We start from the raw sequence: 17,783 nt of genomic DNA, 5'->3' as shown, positions 1-17,783 counted from the left end.
GCCAGTGGGAAGAAAGAACAAGTCTGTAACTCAACAGGCACCTTAGAAGTTAATAAAGTAGAGCCTAAAAGCAAGGGCTCTAGTCCCAAAATGCCTGGGTTTATAACCCTGTCCTTCATTTATTAACTTTGTAATCTTATGCAAGTTACTTAATTCTTGTTTCACAGTTTTCTCATCGGCAAAATAGATGAGTTAATTCTTGTAACTTGCTTTGAGTGTGCTTGGCACCTCGTGAGCTCCCAGCACATGTTCCCTATTAGCATCATCTTTAGCCTTGGGCATTTATTACCTCCAGTCCCCCGTAACTGCTGAGGTCAAGCACACCCCCACCGCTCTCCAAAGACATGGGTTTCTGAACAGGGTTTCTGCCAGAGGACTTTTCCTTCTGCCGGAATCTCAAGGACTCCTTTCTAAATCTTCCTTTCCAAAACTGGCATCTGTGAGGGCTCCTGCCTTTGTCTTCAGACTCCCCTCTTTCCTCTCCATCTCTCCCTCCATAACTGCATCTCCCCTGTCTGGGTTTACTAATTGGGGATGAGGGAGGCCTGGTAGGATAGGTTGAGCAGAGTCAGCTGTGTGATGGAGGTGAACCTCTTCCAGTTGGGCACTGCCACCCTCTCGTGGTCCAAGCAGCACATGAACAGAACCAAGTGCTCAACACCAACAGCCGATACCTGCACGACAACATCATGGATTTTGCACAAAGGCTGTCGGAGACCCTGCCAGAGAAGCTGTGCGTGTTTTATTTCTTGAATTCTGGGTAAGTGCACTGCAGCTAGCCCCCAAGCAAGACAAAGAGATTGCTCATAAGTGTGCAGTGTGGACTGGAGAAGAGATAGTCCCCAGTGTGTGAGTGCCCAGGCTTCCCAGCTATAGACCCTGTGCTTACTCTGTCGACCCAGTTTCCTGGCCTCTTAGTAAGAGGTGCCATTACCTCCCTTCCAAGATCCTTGTTAGGGCTTACTGCGTTGATGTGTTCCTTTATTTCTGCTTTGGGAATACAAAGGCACAGTGCTGGGAGCTACAGCCAAAATCCCTGCTTGCTCAGTAAGAAACAAAAACATCAAGTGATTCTTCAAAGAAATACAAAATTACAAAGAGGGGTCATTGCCTGGAGGAAAAGTACAGGATATAATTAGGCATAGAAGCTGAGCTGGCCTGCTCTGAGAGGGACAGGGGAGACTTCCCTGAAGAAGTGATGTTAGACTAAGAACTGACCAAGAGATAAGTAGATGAGGAGGAAGAGTGCTGCCCAGTCCATTGTAAGTGTTCTTATCGAGGTTAGTCACCACACAGAACAGCCTGTGCAAAGGCCCTGCAGCAGGCAGAGTCATGGTACCCCAGCACACTTGAGAAACTAAAAGGTAGCCAGTGAGGGAGGGAGACACTGGGGAGGGAGACAGGGCCCATCATCCTGGGCCTTATCAGCCAAGTAAAGAATCTGTTTTTAAAAAAAGAAAAAAGAATCTGTTTTTTTCCTAAGAGCATTGGTAAGTCATCAGAGAGTTTGGATCAGGCAAATGATGTCATCAGGGCTGGGGGAGAGCAAGAATAGACACAATTAGGTGCCATTTCAGCAACCAGGTGACAGGTGATTGCAGCTCATACTAGAAGTGGAGACAGAAGTGGCAGGTGATAACATGTACACAGAACCAGCCCAGCATCCTGGGAGAGAACATTCCAACAAATTGTAGATTGAGGTATTGAAATAATAGTAACTATTATTATTATCATTGCCATTTACATAGTACATTTATCAGTCCCCTCCAATAATTTCTAGGAAGTGGAATTTACATCTTCATTTTACAGATAAGGAAACAGCAGTTCAAAAAAGGAAACTAGCTTGCCCAGGGCCATCCACATAGGAAACGGAAGCCAGAACTGGAACCTCTCTGGGAAGAGTAGGGAGCTGGCTGAAGGAGTGGGAGCTTCCTTGGCAGTGAGGAAGGGACATTTGCTGGCTTACTCCACTAGATTTACTTTGTGGATCCCAGTGATTTACATGTTGCCAAATCCAGTGGTCTCTTTGCTGCCTTTGTCTTATTCTGTCTCTCAACAATATTGACAGTAACCACTCTCTAGAAATGCTTTTGGTCTTGCTTTCAGAACACTGTGCACTCCTGATTTTCTTTAGCTTCTGGCTGCTCCTCCTGTCTCCTTTGCCAATTTCTCCTCTGTTACTCAGGGTGGGTCCTCTCTGAGCCCTCTCCCTTCATGATCTCATCTGTTCCCATGGGATTACATATCATCCACGTGCTGGTGACTCCCAGACTTGTGTCTCAAGTCCAGATGCTTCCCCTGTGTTCCAGCCTCATGGTTCTAACCACCCACTTGACTTCTTGAACATCTCTAACTTCACATGTCAAAAAGACAATAAGGAGGTGCTTGTCTTCTGCCAACCCCTAGTATGGGACCATGGCCCCAGGTCTCCCTTACTTTCCTACACACTTACCCCAGACCTTCCCAAGAGGACATCCCCCCACTATCACTGGCACCCTGTCTCGCCTAGTAAATAGCAGTACCATTTGCATCTCTGCTCAAGGCTGAAACCTTCCTCCCAGTCCTGCATCAAGCCTGTCTCACCTGTCTCTAGGATGTTTCCATCCACCTCTGTCTGTCTGTCTGTCTGTTATGGCCACCACCTGCTCTCACCTGCATGTCCTCCTTCTTGGTCTCACTTCCATTTTTTTTTTTTTTCATTGAAATAGTATGTTCTTTTTATTTTAATGTATGATTACTGTGGATGGACAAGGGTCCACATACTAAACCTGACAAGTTCGAGGGATTTACTTCCACTTTAATTCCCTTCTACTCTGTTATACACATAACCAGAGGCTTCCTCCTCAAATGGAAGCTGTCATGTCTCTTCTCTGATTAAAATTCTTCAGTAGTTTTGCACAGCACTAAGAAGAAAACTTGGGCTCCTTCCAAGGCCCTGTGAAGACAGCCCTGCATGTTCCCCCACTCCCACTCCACCTCTGGCCTCCATTGTCCACTCTTAGTTCCTGAAGACATCAAGTTCTTTTCTTTTGCAGGGCTTTTTCACATGCTGCTTGCGTGCCTAGAAACTTCCCCCTGAGGATTCAGTGCAGGTGTTGCCTCCTCATAGAGTCCTTCCCTGACCCACTGTCTTAGTCAGCTCAGGCTGCCATAACAAAATACCACAGACTGCCACAGACTGGGAGGCTTAAACAGCAGCCATTTGTTTTCTCACAGTTCTGGAGGCCAGATTCAAGATTAAGGCATCAGCAGGTTTGGTTTCTTTAAGGCCTCTTTCCTTGTTTTGCAGATGGCCACCTTGCTGTCTTTATATGGTCTTTCCTGTATGTACAGGAGCCCCTAGTATTTCTGTGTCCAAATTTTCCCTTCTTATAAGGACATCACTCAGGTTGGATGAAGGCCCACCCTGAAGGCCTCATTTAAACTTAAACACCTCTTTAAAGGCCCTATCTCCAAATGCAGCCACGTTCTGAGGGTTAGGACTTCAACATATGAATTTTGCAGGACACATAGTTTAGCCTATAACACCCCCTTTCCTAAAGTAGGGCCCCATCTGGTTCTCTTGGGGCACATAAAAATGATCATTCTTTCTTTCTTTGGTGGGTTTTTGTTTTTTGACTCTCATGACACATACTACAGAATGTAAGTTCCAGGTCAGAGTCTGTTTTACTGCTCTTGCCCCCAGTTCCTAGCACACAGAAGGCATTTGATGAATGTTTACCTAATGACTAATGGTGTTCCAAGAATCTTCTTGCTGCTGGCAGGGCACCACCTTGCCTCTGGGTTTCTGTGTAGGAAGCAGGTGTCCAGGAGGGAAAGCCCTTAGACAGCTGTCTAAGCAGTGCCCACCTTTTCTGTTGTAGGTCAGAGGCCAATGACCTAGCACTGAGGCTGGCCCGCCAGTACACAGGACACTGGGACGTGGTGGTATTAGACCAGTAAGTGCCGTTCCCAGAAGCCTGGGTCTACCATTTGTTGGGGATCAGTGAGGCTCTAACTTTGGGTGTCTTGGGCAGGAAGGATGAGGGGCCATGGCTACAGAGACACCCCCACACACACACCAGGGGGCTCTTTTCCCCAGGTCTCTCTATTCTAGGAGGACAGCTTCTGGGGAGCTGAGAAAGCTTTATGAGGGATTAAGAGTTGGTCCCACATTTGACGTATTAAAACTGTTCTGACAATGGCTCCCAAATGTTATGTGCTACATAAGGCCCAGGCCCAGGGTTAGAGCTTTAGAACAGTGAAGGTTCGTTACAACCCTGAGGAGAAGCCCGCCTCTTTATAGAGGAAAGACCCGTCCCCAGAGAGCCTAACTAATTAGCCCCTTGTTACACAGCTAGTAAGCAGCCTCGCAGAAAGTCTTACTGACTCCATGGCCTGTGCTCACTCTCAGCCCAAAACTTGGGAGCTATGTCAGAAAGGTTGTGTCTCCTGAGGTGGGTAGACAGTTGTCAAGGCCAGGCCAGAGGCATGTGCCACCTGGGCCTGAGCCCACCATCTCTTCTCTTCCCCAGTGCTTATCACGGTCACCTGAGCTCCCTGATCGACATCAGCCCCTACAAGTTCCGGGACCTGGATGGCCAGAAGGAATGGGTCCATGTGGTATGTACCACCCAAGGGGGCAACAGGTCGGTGCCTGCCCCCTGCCTGGATGACATGGTGCTGTCACTCCCTACAGGCACCTCTCCCAGACACATACCGGGGCCTCTACCGGGAGGACCATCCCAATCCAGCTGAGGCCTATGCCAATGAGGTGAAACGTGTGGTCAGCAGTGCACAGGAGCAGGGCAGGCAGGTAACCATTCACACAGATCCCATCCAGCCAACTGTGAACATTGCTTCCACTGTTGCCAGCTGGTACTAGATAACAGGGAACCCTCAGAGACTCAGCAGAGATGTGTCCTGTGTGTTATGGGAGTCCTGGAGCCCAGGCTGGACTGGTTATGGTTGTAAAGGAGGGTCCTTGGAGGTGGTGCTTGCCTGATTTCAGTAATAGAAGTTGAGTTGGAGTTAGCCATTCAAGGTGGGGTTAGGGGTAGAAGACGAAAGGCATCCTAACAGAGGGCAGCCTGCACAGAGGTGAGGAACCACATGAGTGTCGGGCCAGGCTGAGTGGGCAAGAGATGAGCCTGGAGAGGCAGGTGGACTGCCAGAGGCTTGCAGGAACTTTGCTGAGGGGCTGGAGGCCATGGTGAACTTTCAGAGGGTTTTAAGAGAAGGGTAATAAGTCCAGAGGTGCACTGGAATGGGGCCAGCCTGAGGACAAGTAGGCAATGTGGGGGGGGCACAACCCAGGTCAGTGTAGTGGAGATGGAGAAGGCAGAGACAGAAAAGATGTGTTGTACCCTAGAAGAGCAGCAGCTGCAGTGACAAAGATAAGCAGGCTACAAGGCCAGAAAGGTTGGCAGAGCCAGACCTGGGAAGCCTGGCATTTGTGTTTTAGATGCTCTGCACCCACTTAGAAAAGAGGTTGCTCTGGTGGCAGCAGGGCTAGAAGACTGGTTTTCTATCCCCCATTGACCTTTCCCTCATCCCAGCAGTGGCTCCTGAAGCAGCTCCAAGGCAGAACACAGTTTGGAAGTCATTGCTGTAAGCAGAAGGGGTCACTGAAGGGGTTTAAACAAGATGAGCTCAGTGTCTGTGCTGAGGCATCACCTGGTGGCCAGTGGAGGATGGACTGGAAGGGGCATCTAGTTTGAAGGCACCTGCAGAAGGCCAAGGCAGATCTGTGGGAGGCAGAAGCATCCAGCTGGATAGGAAGGAGTGGGTGCAGAGATGATACAGAGGGAGTCAGGCTATGCTGACTGGTGAATGAAGGAGGGGGTTGGATCAGGGATGGGGGCCAGATTTCTGCTCTAGGTGGGAGGATTGGGAGTCACCAGATGGGGGCAGTGGAAGAACAGGCTTATGTGGGAGAAATCGGTGGGTTTTTTTCTGAGGCATGCCAAATACAGGAGTCTGGAGGCATCCAGGTCATAAGAGTTGATCTGAAACCTAAAAGAAAACAGTCACATACCCTCAGATGTGATGTGGAACTCGAATTGGGGGTGCAACGATGATGGTAATTCATCCTGCTTGGAGCCAGCCCTGAGCCAGCATTAGCAGGGCTCTCTTAGCTTGCCACTCAGCACCTCCATGTCAGTGTTCCTGATGTCTCCTCTTGTCCACAGATTGCCGCATTCTTCGCAGAGTCTTTGCCCAGTGTGGGGGGGCAGATCATTCCCCCTGCTGGCTATTTTCCAGAAGTGGCAGAGTGAGTAGGTGGGAGGGGCTGCCCCAGGGAGGCCAGGGCTGTAATGGGATTTCCCAACTTCTGTTCCAAATTCCAACCTCAGCCTCCCCTATTTGCCAGATTTTTCAAAGCCCCTGGAAAGATAGTGGCCCCTAGAAGGCCAGCCACCAGCATAAGGCCCTGACCTTACTGTTGGCAGAGCCAGGATTCAGAGTCCCAAGACCTCTCAGCTTCTGCTCAGATCCTTCATACCACAGTCCCCCCATCAGCCTTCTGTCCTCTGCCACAGGCACATCCACAGGGCCGGAGGGGTCTTTGTCGCAGACGAGATTCAAGTGGGCTTTGGCCGAGTAGGCAAACACTTCTGGGCCTTCCAGCTGCAGGGGGAAGACTTTGTCCCTGACATTGTCACCATGGGCAAGTCCATTGGCAATGGCCATCCTGTAGCCTGCGTGGCCACAACCCAAGCTGTGGCAAGGGCATTTGAAGCCACTGGTGTCGAGTACTTCAATACGGTGAGTGAAGGCTCCAGGGCCAGAGAACACTGAAGGTTCTGGTGGACCCTAGACAATCTGAGCAAAGGCCACAGACCTGGCACAGTGCCACCACAAAGATAGCTAAGATGCTGTTGGGGTGGGCAGGGCTGGGGGACAATTACAGCAGGTCAGAGGAAAATAACACAAAACCTCTTAAAAATTAGCATCAACCTAAAAGCTGTGGCAAGAGATCATGCCTTATAAAATATATAGAAAGAAAACAAGAGGCCCTCTCACCCTTCCAACAGAAGCTACCTACTGTGTGCAAGACCCTGTGCTAAGAACTGATTAAAATACATGAGGAATGCCCTGGCCGGTTTGGCTCAGCAGTTAGAGCGCCAGCCTGTGGTCCAGAGAGACCTGGGTTCAGTTCCCGCTAAGGGCATGTACCTCGGTTGCAGTTTGTCCCTGGCCCTGGTTGGGTCGTGTGGGTGGCAACCACTCGATGTGTCCCTTTCACGTCGATGTTTCTCTCTCTCTCCCTTCCACTCTATCTGAACAAAAAACAAAAAAATGTCCTTGGGTGAGGATAAAAAATAAATAAATAAATACATGAGGAGCTGTCTGTCTGGGTGATGGATGGTCTAGGATTAGAGTTCATGTTGCTGTAGGAGCTGAGAGGAGGGCATGGCTCCCTGACCTTGCAGTGCAGGGTCGAAAGCTTTCTCTAGGTAGAGTTGATCCTTGGGTTGCAGGAGAAGCCACAGCATGTTCAGTGGCACCAAGAGCACAGTTGTGTCATGGGTGAGGGGAGCATAGTGGTCACCAGGTGGCCTCTTGGTAAAGAGCTGAGGAATCTGGATTGATCTCCGGGCAGTGGGGAACCATAGGAGGGTTTTAATCAGGGATAGATGAGATCTGAAATACACTTTAGAAGGATCTCTGGTGATCAATGTGGAGAAAGACTGGAGGTAGGCAACTGTTACAGATTAGAGAGAAGGAGCCCAAATCTGGGTGTGGGTTACAGGGAAGAATAGGGAGGGACAGAGTTGAGGGGAAGAAGAACTCACTGTCACTTCCCAAAAAAAAGTCAGTTTGAACTGGGGCCTGAAATATGTCAAGGTTTGGCAAGATGGTCGAGATTTGGCATGTCACTAAGGGTGAAGGCTAGTGCTTTCAACAAACTCACTCTATTCCCAGCTGATGCGTAGACAGAGCCTCTGCCTAGACAAGTTTATCGTTCAAAGGGGAGATGGGCTTATAGACCCCTAATCACAATGGCTTGGGAAAAGATTTAATGGGAGTAGTGTGTTCACAGTGCCAATCACCTGTTCCTGCATAGCCCTCTTTTAGTTAATCAGTTACTTTTATTACTGATACAAGCATCTGAGAAGCCATCATACCAAATCAAAGATAGGACCTTAACAATAACCTGCATCTATCTGGCCAGTATCGCTCAGTGATTGAGCATTGGCCCATGCACCAGGAGGTCGCCAGTTCTATTCTTGGTCAGGACACATGCCCAGGTTGTGGGCCCAATCCCGAGTGGGGGGCATGCAGGAGGTGGCCATCGATGTTCTCTCTCATCAATGTATCTATCTCTCTCCCCCTCTCCCTTCCTGTCACTAAAAAAACCAATAAAGAAAAAAAATTAAAAATTAGAAAAACATAACCTGCATCTATCTATCCATATGATTGCTCCCAGTCCCTGCCTTCCCCAGCCCAGGTAGCCATCACTCTGAATCAATAAAAACATATTTAAAATATACATGTATGCCCAGCTGGTGTGGCTCAGTTGGTTGAACATCGTCCCATGTACCAAGAGGTCAATGGTTCAGTTCCTGGTTAGGGCACATGCCCAGCTTGCAGGCTTGATCGCCAGTAGAGGGCATGCAGGAGGCAGCCAATCCATGTTTCTCTTTCTCTCTTTCTCTTCATCTCTCTGAAATCAATAAAAACATATTTAAAAAATTGAAATAAAACAAAATAATATATAGACATATATTGTTCCATTATTGCAGAAATTCTCAAAAATGTGATCTAGACCCTGAGGATCTCCTTTCAGGGACCTGCAAAGAAAAAACTACTTTGATAATAATATTAACATGTTACTTGCTTTTTGTACTCTCATCCTCTCACAATTACGCAGTGGAGTGTCCCAGAGGCCATAACAGATTGAGTGCTGAAACAGATATGAGAATCCCACTGCCTTCTATTAGGCCAGACATTTAGGAGATTTGCAAACATATACAAACAAGGCCATGTCTCACTACTTTTTTGTAAATATAGTTATTTTCATAAATATATGTTATGGTAACATGAAATGGGTTTTTTTATTATTTTTATATGGCATATTTAAAATTAATACATATTTTTTAAATTTCTCAGGTTTAATTTCTGTTCAATAAATATTAATAAGATAACACATATAACAAAAGCTCTGCCCTGGCCGGTTTGGCTCAGCGGTTGGAGCGTTGGCCTGCGGTACAGAGAGACCCGGGTTCGGTTCCCGCTAAGGGCACGTACCTCGGTTGCAGTTTGTCCCCGGCCCTGGTTGGTCGTGCGGGTGGCAGCCACTCGATGTGTCCCTTTCACGTCGATGTTTCTCTCTCTCTCGTCTTCTCTCTCCCTCCCGCTCTATCTGAACAAAAAAATGGAAAAATGTCCTCGGGGGAGGATAAAAAAAAAAAAAAAACTCTTTGGTCTCCTCAATAATTTTTAGATTGTAAAGAGATTGTAAGACCAAAAGTTTGAGAACCACAGCACCATCATTCAATTCTAGGTATTTCATATCTTACTAACTTCTGAGGTCAAAGGTCATGTTCTGTGTGATCTTTACTCTTTCGATACTTATTCTATAATTGTGTTGAGGTGATCCTGTACTTGATTGTTCTACTTGTTCTTGAGAAAAATGTGTGTTCTCTAAATGTTTGCAGAATTCTGTAAATGTGTCTTAGGTCACACTTGTTAATTGTGTTGTTTGAATCTCCTATATTCTTGCTGGATATTTTTTTCTTCTTACTCTAGTAATAGTTGAAATCTCAATATGAAAAACTGATCAATTTTTTCCATTATAATATCACATTTTGCTTCATATATTTTGAGGTTATTAAATATATACATATTTTTCATTTCTATGTGTTCACTGGGAACCAAATCTTTATTTTTAAGTTGAGGTAGAATTGACATAGCATTATATTAGTTTCAGAAATACAACGTAATGATTTGATACTTGTATATGTTATAAAATATACAAATAAGACAGTCTGGTTAACATCTATTACCATATATAGTTAGAAATTTTTTTTCTTGTGATAACAACTTTTAAGGTGATAACTCTTAGAGACTTTCAAAGTACAATACTATATTATTAACTATAGTCATCATGCTGTACACTACATCCCCAGAACTTAACTTATTTTATAACCAGAAGTTTGTACCTTTTGACCACTTTCAACCATTTTGCCCACTCCTACCTCTGGCAACCACCAATCTGTTCTCTGTGTCTAAATGTTCAGATATTTTTTGTTTTGGTAGGGTTTTTTTAGATTTCACTTTGTAAAATGCCCTCAAGGTATGAGAGTATGTTATCACAAATGGCATAATTTTCTTCTTTTTATGCTGAATAATATTTATATATATTTATATAAATAAATACCACAATATCTTTATCCATTCATCCACCAATGGACACTTAGGTTGCTTCCAGGTAGTAGCTGTTGTAAATAATGCTACAATGAACGTGGATTGCAAATATCTCTTTGAGATAGTGGTTTTATTTCCTTCATATAAAGAGTCAAAAGTGGAATTGCTGGGCCATATAACAGCTCTATTTTTTTTGCTCTCTCTCTTTTTTTTTAAATCTTTATTGTTGAATGTATTACAGATGTTCCTCATTTTTCCCCCAATGACCCGCTCCTCCCCACTCCCGCCCCCCTCCCGCCTTTTCCCACACTATTGTCTGTGTCCATTGGTTATGCATATAAGTTCTTTAGATTATTTCTTCCCACCCTTCAACCCCTTTCCCTTTGAGGTTTGTCAGTCTAGAAATGAATTTGTACTTCTTAATCCCTTCACCTTTTTCACCCTTTCCCCAACTCCTCCTCCCATCTGGCAACCAACAAAATGTTCTATCTATGAGAATGTTTCTGCTCTGCCTGTTCATTTTGTTTGTAGATTCCATTGTCGATAGATATGTATTCATTGCCATTTTGTTTGTTCCTATATTTTATCTTTTTCTTCAAAAAGACCCTTCATCATTTCATATAATAACGGTTGGGTGGTGATGAACTCCTTTGACTTTTTCTTGTCTGGGAAACTCTTTATATGGCCATCGATTCTAAATGACAGCTTTGCAGGATAGAGTAATCTTGGTTGTAGGTTCTTGCTTTTCATCACTCTGAATATTTCTTGCCACTCCTTTCTGGCCTGCAAAGTTTCTTTTGAGAAATCAGCTGACAGCCTTATGGGAACTCCCTTGTAGGTAACTGCTTTTCTCTTGCTGCTTTTAAGATTCTCTCTTTGTCTTGAACCTTTTGCATTTTAATGATGATGTGTCTTGGTGTGGGCCTCTTGGGGTTCATCTTGTTTGGGACTCTGTGCTTCCTGGATTTTTATGTCTGTTTCCTTCTCCAAGTTAGGGAAGTTTTCTGCCATTATTGTTTCAAACAGGTTTTCAATTTCTTCTTCTTGCTCTTCTCCTTCTGGCACCCCCAAGATGTGAATGTTGGCATACCTGAAGTTGTCCCAGAGGCTCCTTACACTATCCTCATTTTTTTGGATTCTTTTATCTTTTTGCTGTTCTGATTGGGCGTTTTTTGCTTCCTTATATTCCAAATCGATGGTTTGCTTCTTGGCTTTACGTACTCTACTATTGAATCTGTGTAAATTATTCTTTATTTCAGTTAATGCCTCCTTCATTTCTGACTGTGCATCCTTCATTTCTGACTGGTCCTTTTTTATGCTCTTGAGGTCCTCACTAAGTTCATTGAGCATCCTTATAAGCAGTATTTTGAACTCAGTATCTGTTAGGTTGCTTATCTCCATTTCTCTTTGTTCTTTTCTTGGGGTTTTGTTCTGTTCTTTCATTTGGGACCTGTTTCTTTGTCTCCTCGTTTTGGCTGCCTCCCTGTGTTTGTTTCTGTGTATTACTTAACGAGAGGTATGGAGCTAGCTGAGACTAGATGCTGCTTGTTTGAAAAAATTTAGGAAAACCTGAAGCAGGATCCAAGACAGGCCAATCCTATGGTTAAGCAACTGGCAACAGCTTGGGTGGGCCCGAAAGTTGGGTGGGGGGAGGCTTCAGGGAATTACCAGGGCGGGGCTACCAGTGTGAGCCAGGTTGCTGGATTCCCAGATATGGCGATTGTCTGCCGCCCCAGGGAAAGGCTCACCAAAGGAATAAAGGCCTCTGACAGAAAGCCCCCTCTCCAGCCCTCACTCCAGTGCCAAACAGCTCAGTTCTCCCCTGTATGTCTTTGGTGCCCTTCGAGCTGCCTCCCTTCCAAGCTTAGAGGGAGTGAGTCCAAGTCTGTGTGCGGGCCCTTTAAGGAGCTGCCTGAGACTCCAGCCGCCTCAGCCTCACAGAGCCTCAGTTCCTGATGGTTTTTCCAGCCAGAAGTTATGAGGGTTTCTAGAACTTCCTGGCACTGGAACCCTGAGCAGGGCGTCTGGTGTGGGACAGGACCCCTCAGTCCTCAGGGAGGACCCTCCCAGCCAAGGTGTCCTCCTGATTTTTAATCCGCCACACATGGGTGTGGGACCAGCCCGTCTGCCTCCGCCCCTCCTACCAGTCTCCATGTGGTTGCTGCTTTAATTCCGTAGTTGTAGGACTTCCATTCAGCTTGATTTCAGGCAGTTTGGAATGATGGTTGTTCTGTAGTTTAGTTGTAACTTTGATGTGGTTGTGGGAGGACGCGATACCACGTTTACCTATGCAGCCATCTTCTATTTTTTTTTCTTTATCGATTTAAGAGAGATAGGAAAGGAGAGGGAGAGAGAGATAGAAACATCGATGAGAGAGAACATCGACTCACCCCCTCCTGCATGCTCCCCACTGGGGATCGGGTCCACAACCCGGGAATCAAACCAGCAACCTCCTGGTGCATAGGTCAACACTCAGCCACTGAGACACACCAGCCAGGCTGACAGCTCTTTTTTTTTTTTTTCTTTTTTTTTATCCTTACCCAAGAACACTTCTGCATTCATCTTCAGAGCAGAAGGGAGAGCGGGATGAAGAGAGAGAAACATCAACGTGAGAGAGAGACATTGACAGGTTGCCACCCACATGACCCCAACCCGGGGCTGGGGACCAACTGCAACCAAGTACACACCCTTAGCGGGAACCGAACCCGGGTCTCTCTGGTCCGCAGGCCGACACTATAACTACTGAGCCAAACTGGCCAGGGCAACAGCTCTATTTTTTAATTTTTTGAGGAATGTCCATACTGTTTTCCATAGTGGCTGCACCAATTTACATTTCCACCAACAGTGCACAAAGGTTCCTTTTTCCCACGTCCTCGCCAACATTTGTTATTTCTTTTCTTTTGATGATAGCCATTCTAACAGGTGTGAGGTGATATCTCATCAAAGTTTTGGTTTGTATTTCCCTGATGATTAGTGATATTGAGTACCTTTTTTTGGGTACCTGTTAGCCACCTGTATGTCTTTGAGAAAATGTCTGTTCAGATCCTCTGCCAATTCTTAACCATATTGTTTGGGGTTTTTGCTATTGAATTATATAAATTCTTTATATATTTTAGACATTATCTCCTTATATGATTTGCAAATATTTTCTCCCATTTGGTTGATTGCCTTTTCATTTTATTAATGGTTTCCTTTGCTATGCAGAAGCTTTTTAGTTTGATGTAGTCCCACTAGTTTATATTTTTGTTGCCTTTGCTTTTGGTATCAAATCCAAAAAATCGACAAAACTGATGTCAAGGAGCTTACTACCTATGTTTCCTACTAAGTGTTTTATAGTTTCAGGTCTTATTATTTTGTTGTTTTTGTTGTTAATCCTCACCTGAGGATATTTCTTACATTGATTTTTTAGAGTGGAAGGGAGGGAGGAAGGGGGAAGAGAGAGAGAGAGAAATATCGATGTGAGAGAGACACATCCATTGGTTGACTCCTGCACACACTCGATCAGGGCTGGGGATCAAACCTGCAACCCAGGTACATGCTCTTGACTGGGAATTGAAACCAAGACCCTTCAGCCCACAGCTGAGGTTCTAACCACTGAACCAAACTGGACAGGGCTATAGTTTCAGGTCTTACATTCTAGTGTTTCATTTATTTTTAGTCGACTTTTCTGTATGGTGTAAAATAGTGGTCCCATTTCCTTCTTTTGTGGGTGGCTGTCCAGTTTTCCAGGAATTGAATGTTTTATCATATGGAATAATCATTTCCATTCCAAGTAATTATTTTGTCTTAAATTTTATTTTATCTGATAAAGCTACTCCTGATTTCTTTAGGCTGATATGTATTTTTCCACCCTTCTATTTGTGCTTTTTGTATGTGTTCATGTTTTAGGTTTGTTTGTTTTAACCTACATGTATCTAAAATTTGACCTTTTGTCAAAATCTGTTAATATTTGATTTTAAAGTAATGACTTTAGACAATTAAAATTTAACATAACTATTGATGTTTTTAGGCCTGTTGCCATTATATTAATTTATAATTTCAGTTCAATATATTTTCCTATCTCTAATCTTTTCTATTTTATTTGAGTATCCGTATTACAAGTAGTTAATCCCAAATTATTTTCAGTGCAAGCCTTTATGTTGCAAACCTTCTATTGTCTTGTGTGCCTAAAAATATTTTTATCAGACCCTCATATTTAAATATTTTAGCTAACTATAAAATCTAGGTCCTAGTTATTTTCCTTCAAGGAGCTTGCTCTAGGACCTAGATTTTATAGTTAGCTAAAATATTTAAAAGCATATTCCATTTTGTCCAGCCCAAGTGGCTCAGTTTGTTGAATACTGGCCCATGCACCAAGAGGTTGCAGGTTCGATTCCCTGTTGGGGTTGCTGGCTTGATCCCCAGTAGGGGGCATGGTGGGTCAGCTGATCAATGTTTCTCTTATCAGTGTTTCCATCTTTCTCTCCCTCTCCCTTCCTCTCTCTCTCTAAAATCAATTAAAAAAGAAAAAAGTAGGCCCTGGCCGGTTTGGCTCAGTGCTTCGAGTATCAGCCTGCAGATCAATGAGTCATGAGTTTGATTCCGGTCAAGGGCATGTACCTCTGTTTGTTCCTGGCCCTGGTCGGGGTCATGTGAGAGGCAGCTGGTTGATGTGTCTCTTTCACGTCGATGTTTCTTTCTCTTTCTCTCCCTCCCTACCATTCTTTCTGAAGATAAATGGAAAAATATCCTCGGGTCAGAATAAAAAAAAAAAGTAGCCCTGGTTGGTTTGGCTCAGCAGTTAGAGCATCAGCCCACAGACCAATGAGTCTAGGGTTCGATTCTGGTCAAGGGCACGTACCTCGGTTGCAGTTCATCCCCAGCCTTGGTCGGGGTCCTGCGGGAGGCAACCAATCGATGTGTCTTTCTCATGTCAATGTTTCTCTCCCTCCCTCCCACTCTGTCTGAAGATAAATGGGAAAATATCCTTGGGTGAGGATTTAAAAAAAAAAAGTATATTCCATTTTCACCTTGTATGCAGTATTGCTGTTGAAAAAGCTGAATTCACTGATGCTTTCTTAGTTGAGAGATAATTCACATACTATAAAATGTATTCTTTCAGATACAAGTACAATTCAGTGATTTTTAGTATACTCCCCAAGTTGTGCAACTGTCTTAATTCCAGAACATTTTTATTACCCCAAAAAGCATTCCTGCCCTGGCTGATTTGGCTCAGCGTTTAGAGCATCGGCCAGGGGACTGAAGAGCTGCAGGTTCCATTCTCAGTTGGGGATAGGCACCTGGGTTGCAGGTTCACTCCCCAGCCCCTGTTGGGGTCGTGCGAGAGGCAACCAATTGATATTTCTCTCTCACATCGATGTTTCTCTCTCTCTCTCTTTTTCCCCCTCCCTCCCTTCCACTCTATCTAAAAAAAAAAAACAATGGAAAAATATTCTCGGGTAAGAATTAAACAAAAAAAATTTTTAAAGCATTCCTATACCTATTAGCAGTCACACTCCATGTGTTCTCTCTACAAATTCTGGCAGTCACTAACCTTCATTCTGTTTCCATGGATTTGCCTATTCTTGGTATTTCATATAAATGGAATCACTCATGTGACACTTTGTGTCTGGCTTCTATCACATAGTATAATATTTACAAGTTTCTTCTATGTTATAGCATGAATCAGTATTTCATTCCTTTTTACAGGTGAATAATATTCCATTGTATGACTCTACTACATTCCTATGTATCCATTCTTTAGTTAATGAAAATTTGAATTTTTTCCCCTATCGTGTCTATTATGAATAATACTGCAATGAACATTCATGTACATGTTTTTGTATGCACATATATTTTCAGTTCTAGTCAGTATATATCTATGAGTGGACTTGCTGGGTCATGTGGCAACTCTAGAATTAACTTTTTGAGGAATGACAGACTTTTTCCAAGCAAGCAGCTATAGCAGTTTTCATGCCCACCAGCAATGTATGAGTTTCTCCATATCCTTTGTCAGCATTTGTTATTTTCTGTCTTTTATTATAGCCATCCTCGTGAGTATGAAGTGGTATGTCAATGTGATTTGCATTTCTGTGATGGCTACTATGTTGAGTTTCTTTTCATGTGCCTATTGACAATTATATATATATTCTTTGGAAAAGGCCCACTGATATCCTGTGCTTATTTTTTCTTTTTTTTCTTTTCATTGAATTGATTGGGGTGACACTGGTTAACAAAATTATACAGGTTTCAAGTGCATAATTCCACAACACATCATCTGTACACTGTATTGTATGTTCACCACCCCAATCCTTTGCCTGTTTTAATTGGATTACCTGTCTTTTTTTATTGAGTTGTGGAGGTTCTTCATATATCCTAGACACTAGATCCTTATCGGACAGAATTTGTAAATATTTTTTCTTTCATTATCTGAGTTGTCTTCTCACTCTCTTGGTAGTGTGCTTTGAAGCACAAAAGATTTTAATTTTTTATTAAGTCCAATTTTTCTTTTTGGTTGCCTGTGTTTTGAAGTCATATCTAACAAACCATTGCCTAATCAAAGGTCATAAAGATGTACACCTTTGTTGTCTTTGAAGAGTTTTATAGTTTTAGGTCTTACATTTAGGTCTTGATCCATTTTTAACTAATTTTTGCATATGGTATAAGGTAGGGGGTAACTTGATCCTTACATGTAGATATCCAGTTGTCCCAACACTATTTACCAAAAAGACCATTCTCATCTCATCGAATGCTCTTGGTGCCCTTGTCAAGAATCTATTGAGTGCTTGCTTCGGCAGCACATATACTAAAATTGGAATGATACTGAGAAGATTAGCATGGCCCTTGCACAAGGAAGACACTCAAATTTATGAAGCATTCCTTTTTTAAAAAATAATAATAATAATCAATTGACCATAAATCTGTGGGTTTATGGGTTTATTTCTGGACTATCCTGTTTATCTATATACCTATCCTTTTGCCAGTTGCACAGAGCCTAGATTATTGTACTTTGTAGTATGTTTTGTTGTTTTTTTTTATCCTCACCCGAGGACATTTTTCCATTTTTGTTCAGATAGAGTGGGAGGGGGAGAGAGAGAGAGAGAGAGAGACATCGACGTCAAAGGGGGGACACATCAAGTGGTTGCCACCCGCATGACCAAACCAGGGCCGGGGACAAACTGCAACCAAGGTATGTGCCCTCAGCGGGAACCGAACCCAGGTCTCTCTGGACTGCAGGCCAATGTTCTAACCGCTGAGCCAAACCAGCCAGGGCTGTAGTATGTTTTTGAGTCTTCCAGTCTTTGTTCTTCTTTTTGAAGATTGTGTTGGCTATTCTGGGTCCCTTGCATTTCAATATGAATTTTCAGAATCAGCTAGTCAATTTTTACAAAAAGGCAGCTTGCATTTTGGTAGAGACTGCACTGAAGCTGTAGATCAGTTTGGTGAGTATT

The 17,783-nt window shown here is 44.0% G+C and overlaps 1 protein-coding gene and 1 non-coding gene across 5 annotated transcripts in view; both read left to right on the top strand.

Moving 5' to 3' along the window:
* PHYKPL (5-phosphohydroxy-L-lysine phospho-lyase) overlaps positions 1-17,783 on the top strand; it is a 43,028-nt gene that overhangs the window by 1,446 nt on the left and 23,799 nt on the right. For 3 of the 4 annotated variants that reach the window (XM_036241560.1, XM_036241561.1, XM_036241562.1), the window contains exons 3-8: positions 601-760; positions 3,864-3,938; positions 4,515-4,602; positions 4,679-4,795; positions 6,171-6,253; positions 6,522-6,747. In XM_036241560.1, coding sequence (XP_036097453.1) covers positions 601-760; positions 3,864-3,938; positions 4,515-4,602; positions 4,679-4,795; positions 6,171-6,253; positions 6,522-6,747 — 749 coding nt within the window. The remainder of the gene's footprint in view (positions 1-600; positions 761-3,863; positions 3,939-4,514; positions 4,603-4,678; positions 4,796-6,170; positions 6,254-6,521; positions 6,748-17,783) is intronic. The other variant, XM_036241563.1, reaches the window with a different exon arrangement.
* On the top strand, positions 17,114-17,220 carry LOC118616583. Its single transcript, XR_004956580.1, has one exon. It is a non-coding gene; the product is annotated as a U6 spliceosomal RNA (small nuclear RNA).

The sequence above is a fragment of the Molossus molossus genome, unplaced genomic scaffold (genome assembly GCF_014108415.1).
Source record: "Molossus molossus isolate mMolMol1 unplaced genomic scaffold, mMolMol1.p scaffold_m16_p_4, whole genome shotgun sequence".
NCBI classification, from domain to species: domain Eukaryota; kingdom Metazoa; phylum Chordata; class Mammalia; order Chiroptera; family Molossidae; genus Molossus; species Molossus molossus.
The sequence above is the reverse complement of the archived record's forward strand: the minus strand, read 5'-3'. Positions and strand labels throughout refer to the sequence as shown.